Source organism: Eptesicus fuscus, chromosome 16 (assembly GCF_027574615.1).
Source record: "Eptesicus fuscus isolate TK198812 chromosome 16, DD_ASM_mEF_20220401, whole genome shotgun sequence".
In the NCBI taxonomy this organism is placed as follows: Eukaryota; Metazoa; Chordata; class Mammalia; order Chiroptera; family Vespertilionidae; genus Eptesicus; species Eptesicus fuscus.
The window spans coordinates 23,608,504-23,619,581 of NC_072488.1; the positions used below are offsets into that span (position 1 = coordinate 23,608,504).

Genomic DNA, 11,078 nt, shown 5'->3' on the forward strand with positions numbered 1-11,078 from the left:
CCCCACACCCAATGCGGATCGTTGTACCTACAGCCCTGGCCTGTCCCTGCCCATCCACCTGGGGATCCCGATGGTAGGCGGCGGGAGAGGGAGGGGATGGTGAAGTTGGGTGGGTATGGGATGGAGGTAGAGAGGAAAGGAGGGGGGGGGGACAAGACTGGGTGAGGATGTGGGTGGGAGCGTGGGTGGGGATGGAGTTGGGGCAGCCTCGGAGAGCACCAGCTTTTGGCTAGCTTTGGGGAGGTAGGTCGGGCTGTGCCGTTACCCCCCCCCCACACACACACACACACAGGAAAATAAAGCTAATGATGTAGTAATTTAGGAGGGGGTCAGGGGCTGGGCGGCCGGAGGGAGGGCAGATGGGGAACGCGCGCCCCAAGAGCGAAGACAAACAGCTGTGGAGACTCTACCCCAGGCTCAGCCTTCCCACAGCCAGACGGGGATCCACCCGGCATTTCGCAGGAAGGTGGGGAGGGTGGGGGAAGACTGAGCAGAGAGGGGAGAGAGCCTCGCCAGAGGACAGAGGGAGGGAGGAAAGGCACAGGAGCGAGAGCGCACGCCGCGCGGTTTAAAAGGAGACACACTTCCTAATGAATATTTATCCGCCGCTGCTTCTTGCTCCTGGTTTCCCTTACCTTGCCGCAGGTAAGATCTTCCCCGCGCCCCAGCCCTGGGGGTCCTCCTAGCTCCCCCCGTCATTCCCCGGGCACCGGGCGCCCGGCGGAAGGGTTCTGTTTGGCGTGCGACCCCGCACCGCCTCGGACCGCGTGCTGGGGCTACTTGGCGGCTGTGAGTGCGTGTACGAGGGTGTGTGTGACAAAGAGGGTGTGCGCCGGGGCTCTGAGGACAGTTCCCGACTTTTCGCTCGGACGCCCGGGATTTCTTGCCTCTGCCTTTCTCTGCTTCCTCCTCCTCCCTCCTCGGGCTCCTCCACCTCCACCTCCCCCACCCTATCCCCACCCCCAGCTGCCGCGGCGCTCTGCTGCGGGCTATTGTACAGCCGCTGAGGGCTCCCCGGGCGGGATCCCCCCGTCTCACATAAAAGAGGGTGTATATTGGGTTATAAACGCCCACAAAGGCCACACGGCCACGGAGGGCACCCCGCCCGCCCACTTCCAGTCAGTGATGCTCCTCCGCGCCCCACCCCCACCCCCCAACTTGGGGTACCAGCGTCTAGAACGGAGCTAAAGGTGATCGGGACCCGGGGGTACTGGGTGAAGCTTCGCGAGGGCGCCGGCCAGCGGTCCTGGGCTGGAACTGGGAGCCCAAGGACACCCAGGGTGAGGGCGCCTCTCAAAGTCCCCCCCCCCCCACTTCCTCCTCCCGCCTGGGCCCCCGGGAGGCGCACAGGGAATTCTGGCGGCCAGAGGGAAACTGGGAGGGGACCGGTTAGGGGGGCCGGGGAGGGGCGGAGGGTATGACCAGAATTCTTAAACGGACTTACCCGGCCACCTGTTGAGACTCCCTTTGGGGTCGGCAGGCTCGGGAGCTGCTCGAACTGGAGACAAAACCAAAAGACAAAGTTGGAGAAAGAGAATTCTCTCTCTGGCCTTGCCCAGCGCGGCCGGTCCAGCTCGCACGCAGCTCCGCACTAGCGCAGGCAGCTGTGGAGCCCAAAGCAACTTTGCCAGGCCCCTGGCCACCCCAGTGTCCCCTCCTCAGCCCACGGCTCCTCGGCTCCGAGCCCGCAGACTGGGCGCTCCGGGCCCGGCACCGGAGTCCCGCTGAAGCCGGGGCAGCCTTTCTAAGCCCTGCTCAGAAGTCAAGAGCAGCAGCGCCGCCGCCGCCGCGCGGCCTTTCAGGACGCGGTCCGTCCTCATTCTTGTGCCTCGCCCTCTCTGGTCGCCCGGACAAAGCCCCCGGTGCCGGCCGCTCCCTTCCCTCTAAATCCCCTTCGGGTCAATGCGCTACCAGCACCGGGCCGCGCGCTTTCCCTGCCAGCCTTGTGCTCTTAAAAAGCCGCACCCCCTACCCCCTCCCCGCTCCCCCGACCCCCGCCTCTCGCCCTTCTCCTCTGGATCTAGCCCCCCACGCTGATGCCCCGACCGTCGCCCGCGGACTCCTAGCCCCCTCCCCTCGCCTCCTCCCCCTGAGCAGTTGGTAGGCCTGGCCTTGGGGCCACAGAGCTGAGTCCTACCCTCTGCCTCAGGTCCCAGTTCTCAGTTCTCAACAACAGCGTACACCCGTCCCTCCCCCAGTCCTACCTTTGCCCTTTAGATGAATCAAGGCCCCGACAACGCATTGCCCAGCTCAGAGATGATCCCTAGAGATCAGCAGTTGGGGCTTGAATGAGGGTGTCCTGGGGTGGTAAATCGGTTGGGGCACATCGGTTGAGCAGGGGAAGAGAGCAAAGAGGAACAGACCCAGTGGACTTAGAAGTCTCTGCTATCTCAGGGGCCTATCAGGCCTTTGGGCAGAGAGTGAAGGCTGCTTGGGAATGGGGTCCTGAGGTTGCCACCCTGGGCAGCCTGCTGTATGTCTGAGGGATTGTGGGCATATGGGGGGGGGGGCACTGCCAGAAGGCCCAGAGTGTGGCTCTGAGAGCAGCCTGCTCCCCAAGTCCAGTGCATCAGTCCCCCAAAAGTAACCCTTAAAAGCCCAAGAGCCGGTTGAACAAGGAGGGACCTTGAGTGACAACTGTCCCGGGGAAAAGAGCATAGGAGGGGAGAGGGACAGCGACGAAAGGGTGTCTACTCGGCAAAAGGACTGACCGTAGCACAACTTCTAATAAGGTTCTTTCTGTTTGCTTCGGAGGGGAAGTCGTTGGTGACTTTGGTCCCCTTTCCGTCCAGAGCGATCCCTCTCTTCCTCTCCCTCAGGCCTTTTCAGTCCCAGTCTCACCCCAGCAGCCAGCTGATCCTGGCCAAGGTGACCCTCCCTTGAGCACTTTCTCCAGCCCTTCTGGTGACGGGGAGCGTGATGAGAGAGAGACCAGCGCGGGCATGGCTCTCTTGTGGAGTGGGCAGGGTAGACTGCAGGACTTTGCCTTCCCTAGTGCCAAGGGGCATAACATTTGATTGTGTTTGGTTCTGTGGGTGGTGAGGGCAATGATGGTTTGAGGAGGTGAGCGTGCACATCCCTTCTCAGATCCAACTCTGGTCGTCAGAAGGGGATCCCTGCAAAGGAGTAGGTGGCCTCCTGGGAAGTGGAGACCAAAGGAACTTGGGGATGGAAAGCTGACCCTCCCCTGGGCATCTGTCTTCTGCCACGCCAATATTAGGCCAGACGCATCTTTAAGGCACTGGGGTGACTAATTGGCCAGTTTGGGACAGGTTGGCAGTGTACTGCCTGGGCTACAACCTGGGGCCTCAAAATCCAATCCCCAACCTGCGAGGCTCCTGTCCTCCATATCTCCCACCTCTCTCTCTCTCTCTCTCTCTCTCTCTCTCTCTCTCTCTCTCTCTCTCTCTCTCTCTCGGCTGGGCTTGTGCCCACTCTCCTAAGCCTGGCAGTGGGAAGTGCAATGGCCCAAGATAGAGCCAAACTCCCCGTTTGAGGATGTGGGAGGCGGAGGCGGTGGGGCTCATTAGGCAGAGCAGGGTGCAGAGGTGCCCGCCGCCAGCCCCGGAGGCCACCTCGGAGCCGAGGGGGCGGCTTCATTAAGCGGCGCTAACAAGGCTTACAAATGCCGGGCCCAGCAGCTTTCTTGCAGCGGCGGGGCCTTAGCAGGGCGCCAGGCTAATGAGGGTCACTCAAAGGGGCTGATCAAATATTCAAATTTCACCGCGCGCCGGGAACTTTTTTTGTGCGGAGAAAGTTGAGGCAACTGAGCTGTGTTTACTGTCCCGGGGCACAATTGCTTGGAGCTCGGGTCCCCAGAGGCTAAGGCGGGGGGCGGGGGTACAGAGAGGGAGCGGTTGTTGTTGTTGTTGTTTTTCATTCAGAGGAAAGTAATCGGGGATCCTTGAAGGTCTTCCCGGCCTCCCCGCCTGAGCGCTGCCCTCCTCTGCGCCCTCCGCCGCCGCCTTTGCCAAACGCCCCAGCTTGTGGCTGGCGAGGAGGCCCAGACCGCGGGCCCACCCGGCGGGACCCCGCCTCCTCCGTCGTCCTGGGTGCCGGAAGGGGCGTTGCCCCTCGGGACTAACCGGCCTTAAGGAGCTGAGCAAGGCCGAGTGAGTAGGTGCAGCTGCCCAGACCGCTGATCCTCTCCTCTCAGAGGCTTGCAGACCCCTGGGCTTTCATGTTGAACCGAAACCAGGAGAGAGTGGGAGTCCCCAGCACCATTCGTGGTGGTGTTGCGAATGCTGGGGTCGGGGCTGACATTTGTAAACAAATGCCCAGTCGGTCCTGGTAGAGAAAGACACTCCCCAGCTCAAGCGCCCTTTCTCCTCGCACCACCTGTACACGGTCCTTCCTGTCGTCTGGGCAAGAAGTGAGCAGGGATGATGGTGGCAATTTTGTAGACCTCAGCCTGTATGGGCGCCCAGACCCGAGAGTCTGAGCGGCCAGGCGGCAGGAGAGACCTAAAGGCCCCGCAGGCAGACCTACCCATTCCGGCCTCCTCGCTCTGATGGAGTCTCAGGGTGCAGGAGCCCCCTACGCGCCACCCGTTCCAGGCGCTCCCCCCCCCCCCCTGTCCCCCAAGGTTCATCTCCCGGCCTTCTCGCAGCCCAGCTCCTGGGGCAGGAGGGAAGGCGGCCTGGGCCCTGGTCCTTCTGCTTTTAACCCCCTCCCCAACGCTCAGAGCCTGGGGGTTTGGGAGGGGAAACTCCGGTGCTCCACAGCCTTCGTCGCACCCCGGTCAGCACCCCTAGACCGAGACCCTGCCCAGCCTGCGCTCCCAAATCCGCCGGGAGCCAGTGTAGCCACCCGCGCAGAGGACCGCCCGCCCCGCCTTCCTCCCCAGCTCCTGGGACTCGCAACTTACGAGCTTCGGGCGGCGGGCGCGCTGCTTTGGGCCGGAGCGGAGAGGCGCTGGCGGCCGCGGGACCGCAAGGTGGGCTCGGCGGGCGGCGAGGAGCTGGGCTTGGCCGGGCGACTCTGACAGCTCCGGGCTACTGTTCCGCCCGCCCGCCCGCCGCGCCGGCCCCGTCCCGGAGCACAAAGCTGCGCGCCTGGCCGCCTCCCTCCGCCCGGCTGCGCACGCCCGCCGCGGCCGCCACCGGGGACGGCAGGGTGCGGCGGGTCGGCAGGCTCCCCGGCCGAGGTTGGGACGAGGGTGTCGCCCAGCTGAGTATCAGCCCCACTTGCCTCCATGCTCCTGGAGTGGCGAAGGTTTTCGATTTCAGCGCTGTCGGCGGAGCCCGCGGCGGCACCTGCCCAGCCTCCCTCCGGGCCCGACCGCGCAGCGGCGGGAGAGGCCCGGTCGCCCCCACCCGGAGGCGGGGGTTTTGGGGATGGGGAGGGGACTGGCTGGGTTCACCCGCCCGCCCGCCCGGCGCCGGGGTCCTCGGCTCCAGGGGATGCAGTTTCGGGGTCACGAGCTGCTTTCAAAAAGTTGAACACAATATTCGGAAACCCACCCGTAGGAATGCTCCCCCCACACGCGGCACAATACCCACTCCCCTCCCCTTTTTCATTCCTTCCTCCCCCGCTTCCTCCTCCTGCCCCTTCCTCCTCCCACCCCTCAGCCTTTAATCCCGTCCCCAGGAGAGAAAGGGATCGGGAAGAAAAGATGAAGTGTCTGTTTTTGTGTCCCAACCTTAGGGCTCTTTTCTGGGCCCGCCGCGAACGACTGCCCAGAGCCTGGAGGCTGAGCGGGAAAGGACCCACGGCCGGGGAGGAAGGGATGTGGAGGGGTGCGATCACCCCAAGGAGGGCTTGGCCGGTCTTCCCTTTGGGCGAATATTTTTTCTGCCTCAGTCCGTGGATTTAGGACCAGCGACCCTCGGCTGCCTCGGGCTGAGTGGGCCGGGATCGGCCCCCGCTCCCAGGCCAGAGTCTCCCCGCCGCCGCGGAGCCCCCGCGCAGCTTGTGCTTCTCTGCCCAGGAGGCCTGTCGCTGGGGCGTCAGGGCCTTAGGGGGGCTGGAGCTCCGAGGTTAGGGGCCGGCACACTCACAGCCCCAGTCACGTTAGTTCTCCCATTTAAATTCTCTCTCAATCTCCCTCCCCTCATTGAGATCTCCAAAGTGCAGTGCGCTCCGCACCTCGCTCACAGATCTGCATCGGAATGTAGAAAAGGTCCTTTTTTTTTTTTTTTTTAAAGTTTTGAATTCCTCAATGATTTTTCTTCTGGAAAGGCAGCTTAGGATAATTATGTCAGCTTTATTGAGGGCAGATTAGTTGAAGTCTGGACGCTGCGTTTCAATACACGTTGTACACGGGCCGACAATGTGGGCATTGTTGGCTACTGTGTGTGAACTCATTCAAAATATACACTTTTAAACACCAAACCGAGTCCCTGTCTAAATATACACAGTGCTCAGGGGAAAGACGTCTCTGACCCGGACAAATCTGCGTAAATCACACTTCCATAGTTACAGAAGCTTCACAAAGGGAGGCCCGGCTCAAGATGCTGATTACATCTTCTTAAAAGCGACATACCTTAGAATAAATACTCATGCTGGGTCTGGGGGCTGCGGCGACCACAGGGAGGGAGGGCCCTCTCCATGCTATGGGCCCTGTGGGGTCTATTTTAGGCTTGTGATAATATTTTCCTTAGAGAAATTTGACAGTTTATTATTTTTTTCTTTACAATGCGAGCAAGCAAGCAATGTTTAGGCCTATCCACTTCTTTGGGGCAGCCTCCAAAGTTTGGGTGCCTTTCTGGGGCTGATAGGCAGACCCAGAGCTCCTTTGCGGGTGGGAGGGAGGGGTAACAGGTATGGGGGGGGGGGTCTTGCGGGCTCCCAGGCTTCTCAGCTTGTGAACCTGCCCCACAGCTCCCAGGGGAAGCAGCTGAAGTCCGGGAGGAACAAAGAGGAGGGTCGCTTTTTAAGATGGAAAGACGTGTACTGTTGATTTCTGTTGCTATTTTAAAATTCAGGGCAATATGGGAAATCAAGGCTCTCTGTCTGGAGGGCAGAGTAAAGAGAAGCCAGTTCCAGTGCAGAGGAAGTTGGGGTGAATGTGGCCAATAATCAGGAAGGAGGAGGCCAAAGCGGCTTCCAGAACCCTGGCTTCTGGGCTGGGCAACCAAATGTCCCCAGAAATCCGAGACCCCAGGGCACAGCAGCTCGCAGGACCAGGGTCGGGCTCAGGGTGGGCCCCATGATCTCATCTCTCCTTTCTTCCTCTCCACTGTTAGTGCTCACATGGGCAGAAAGGCAGCCCATGTGCAGACCATGTCCGCTCAGCTGTTCCTCTGCCTCTCTTCTGGGGCTGGCCCTTGGCCTTCGTGTAGCCTGAGGAGCCGCTCATCTCCCAACAAAATCCCCCACTTTAAATTGCTCATCTCATGTAACAACTCTGTGCCCATGGCTTTTTAAATTTCTGGATCAACTTCTTTGGGGACGAGGGAAGAAGGAATTCAGAGAGAGAGAGAGAGAGAGAGAGAGAGAGAGAGAGAGAGAGAGAGAGAGAGAGAGAGAGAGAGAGATTGAGAAGTGGGGGACTTGGCGAGATTAAGAGTTGCAAAACATTTAAAAAAATTCTCCCCCTTCTCCCTCTTTTCCTCCTCTCCACCCCCCCCCCCTCCCCGGCTAAGTGGTAAAACCGTCCTTACGTTCTGGGTATTGATTGGCAGGGCTGACAGTGATTGGCAGTGGTTGCCATGGCAACCCCACAACGACGTGCCGCAGACCAATAGAAAAGCGAAACAAAATGTTTCAATGCTGCACTCACTGTGGATTTAGGGGAGATATTATGAGGCTGTTGTCATTAGGGCGATTGCTGTGGAATCGCTGAATCTTGACTCGGCGGTGGTTGGCTCTCGCTCTCCTCTCGCTCTCCCTCTCCCCTCGCTCTGTCTCGGGTTCGCTCTCTGCGCGCGCGCGCACCGGGCCGCTCTCCTTCCTCCCTCTCTATGTGGCTGCGCGGGTGTGTGTGTGTGTGGATGTGTGCGGGGTGTGGGTGTCCCTCACGCCCTTCCTCTTCCCCCTCCTCCTCCTGCTCCCCCCTCCTCTCCTCTCCCTCCTCCCCCCTCTCCTCTCCCTCCGCCCGGTCCTCCGCGCCCCTCTCCTCCTCTTCCTCCCCTCTCTCTTCCTCTCCCTGAATTTTCTCCTCTCCTCTCAGGTCAGTCCATGGTATTCCGCTCCCCCCTAGACCTCTATTCCTCCCACTTCTTGTTGCCAAACTTCGCCGATTCTCACCACCGCTCCCTACTTCTGGCGAGTAGCGGCGGCGGGACCGGTGCGGGAGGCGGCGGCGGCGGCACGGGCGGCGGCGGCGGCGGCGGGAACGGTGCGGGAGGCGGCGGTGCTGGCGGAGCAGGCGGCGGCGGCGGCGGCAGCGGCGGCGGCTCCAGGCCCCCCCCGGAAGAGTTGTCCATGTTCCAGCTGCCCACCCTCAACTTCTCGCCGGAGCAGGTGGCCAGCGTCTGCGAGACGCTGGAGGAGACGGGCGACATCGAGCGGCTGGGCCGCTTCCTCTGGTCGCTGCCCGTGGCCCCCGGGGCGTGCGAGGCCATCAACAAGCACGAGTCGATCCTGCGCGCGCGCGCCGTGGTCGCCTTCCACACGGGGAACTTCCGCGACCTCTACCACATCCTGGAGAACCACAAGTTCACCAAGGAGTCCCACGGCAAGCTGCAGGCCATGTGGCTCGAGGCGCACTACCAGGAGGCCGAGAAGCTGCGCGGCCGCCCGCTCGGCCCGGTGGACAAGTACCGCGTGCGCAAGAAGTTCCCGCTGCCGCGCACCATCTGGGACGGCGAGCAGAAGACGCATTGCTTCAAGGAGCGGACTCGGAGCCTGCTGCGGGAATGGTACCTGCAGGACCCCTACCCCAACCCCAGCAAGAAACGCGAACTGGCGCAGGCCACCGGCCTCACCCCCACACAAGTAGGCAACTGGTTTAAGAACCGGAGGCAGCGCGACCGCGCCGCGGCGGCCAAGAACAGGTCAGTGGCGGGGCCCCGCGGCCTGGCTACCGTCTCCGGGACCCGGGAGAGGGAGAAGGGTTGAAATGGGGGCCGGCGGGTCAGGGGGGGGCGGGGGGGCCGGCGGCTGCCGAGCTCTCCAAAAGCCTCGACCCCCTGGCCAGTTGGAGAAAGTTTGCGCTGGCCCAGGCGCGGGGAAGAGGGACAGACTTGGAGTGTACTGATTGCTTTGCCTGAGAGGGTCTTGCGTCTGGGTGGAGGGAGTGTGTGTGTGAGTGCCCACAGCCCCTGGTCCCAGCCTCTGAGAGGTCCCAAGCTCGGGGCTCCTCGGGCGGGAGCCTACAGACAGGGAAGGGAGGAAAGAAAGCACTCCTTGCCGCCTGGTTTTCATTTCCATGCAGGGCCCAAACCGGGGGAGGGATCCCCAAATGGCAGGGAGAGGGAACTGACCTGGGTCCCTGCCCCACAGGGAGGAGGCTGGTGGCCACCACGCAGCGGCCCTCCTTCCCAAGGCTTTGCCAGTTGCCTGATCGGGTGCAGGAGAGCCGGCTGGGAGTGGAGAGGCGTGTGTGTGTTCGCCCTGCCGCCTCCCCAGCTAAGGCGCAGCCTCTGGGGTCACTTAAATTGCAAAGCGGGCAGGAGCAGTTTTGCTGTTGGCAAGTTAGTCACAAAGTAAGTTGTCCCGGGCTTGACCAGTCAGCAGAGTTGGGCCTGGGGAAAGTAGGAAGAAAAATAAGGAAAAACGGAGAAAGGAGAACGAAGAAGGGAGGAAAGAGGGAAGGGCAGCGTTGGGTGAGAGCCCTGACGGGAAGCCTGTGTTCCTACCCAGCCTGGGTTGGTGCTGGGCCTGGTGTAGAGCGGGGGGCAGGGCCCTTGATGCTGACAGGCGAGGGGGCTAGGGGCTGGGTGTGTGAGTTCATGGAGAGAGTGTTCTGGTGTAGGTGGCCCAGGCCTGAGCCTGCAGCCCTCTCATCCGCCTTTGGAAGCAAGTTTTCGCCCGACGGGGGGAGTGCCCAGGTCCATTGGGGAAGGCCTCTTCGGAGGGAAAACTCAGAGACCCTACGTTCAGGCAGCCGCTGCTTAGCCCTGGGACCCGGGCGGCCCGGGTCCGCTTGGCTCCCCTCCTGATTTTCCTGTCCCTCCTCTTTCCTCAGTTTTCTGCTCCCAGCCTCCGTGTTTTCTCTTCCCCGCTCCTGCGCTCTTCGCAGGGCGCGCGAGGGCAAAGCCAGCCAGTGCTACCCGGGGAGTGTGGGGACCCGGGGCAGGAGGCGCAGGGCGACCAGACTGCTCTTGGGGCAGACGGCTTAATTTGAAGAAGAGCAGGGGCTGGGGAGGAAGAAACACCTGCCCGTCCCTTTCCGACTTCTGCCCACTGGGGCTCGGCAGTCCTGAGCTGTGCGCGCCCAGGCCTCCCCAGGCGGCCGGTCTCCAGTTCCACCTCTCCTCCGAGGCGGGGGGCTGGCGAGCCTCAGGAAGCTCCAGGGAGCCCCGGGGAGGGCAGACGAGCGGCAAGATCTGTGCAAGGGAGGCTCTGCGGCGCCCCAGGAACAGCCTGGTGCCGAGCAGGTGCTGAGCGCCGAGAGAGGAGTCGGGGGCGGCGGTAGCGAAGCACAGGGCGCGGAGAGGGGGAGGCCGGGGAGCACAGGCGGTGGTAGGCCCTGCTCCCGGCGGCTCGGGCGGCTCGGGCTCCGGGAGGGAGGCGGCTTGGAGGAGCCGGTGGCGCGGCCGCTGTGTCAGGGCAGGCGCCGCTCTCTGTCTCCCGCAGGCTCCAGCACCAGGCCATCGGACCGAGCGGCATGCGCTCGCTCGCCGAGCCGGGCTGCCCCACGCACAGCTCGGCAGAGTCGCCGTCCACGGCGGCCAGCCCCACCACCAGCGTGTCCAGCCTGGCGGAGCGCGTGGACACCGGCACCTCCATCCTCTCGGTAACCTCCAGCGACTCGGAATGTGATGTATGATGCCCAAGGCCGCCCTCCGCGCCCCCCCTCCGCTCCGTATCCCCCTTTCTCCTCCTTGACCTCCTCCTCGCCCTCCTCCAGCCCCAGAACAAACCGGTATCAGGACACACCATCATACACACACACAAGCACACTCGCTCCCACCCCAGCCGAAAATATATATTAAAAAACAACCCAAGAAAAATAAGTTGAACGCAAACCA

General features: G+C 62.4%; 1 protein-coding gene across 1 annotated transcript; it reads left to right on the forward strand.

The window, feature by feature from the left end:
- The first annotated feature begins 590 nt into the window (after positions 1 to 590).
- Positions 591 to 10,876, forward strand: SIX3 (SIX homeobox 3). The gene is made up of 3 exons (XM_008162176.3): positions 591 to 645; positions 8,114 to 8,939; positions 10,684 to 10,876. Exons 1-3 carry the CDS (start codon positions 591 to 593, stop codon positions 10,874 to 10,876), a joined length of 1,074 nt encoding a protein of 357 aa, XP_008160398.2.
- Positions 10,877 to 11,078: the final 202 nt, after the last annotated feature.

What these genes read in the sequence shown, in the direction of transcription:
- SIX3 (XM_008162176.3), top strand. Translation starts at nt 591, where the DNA reads ATGAATATTTATCCGCCGCTGCTTCTTGCTCCTGGTTTCCCTTACCTT. An exon ending in TTTCCCTTACCTTGCCGCAG is followed by an intron (nt 646 to 8,113) that starts GTAAGATCTTCC and finishes CTCTCCTCTCAG; the next exon opens with GTCAGTCCATGGTATTCCGC. An exon ending in GCCGCGGCGGCCAAGAACAG is followed by an intron (nt 8,940 to 10,683) that starts GTCAGTGGCGGG and finishes TGTCTCCCGCAG; the next exon opens with GCTCCAGCACCAGGCCATCG.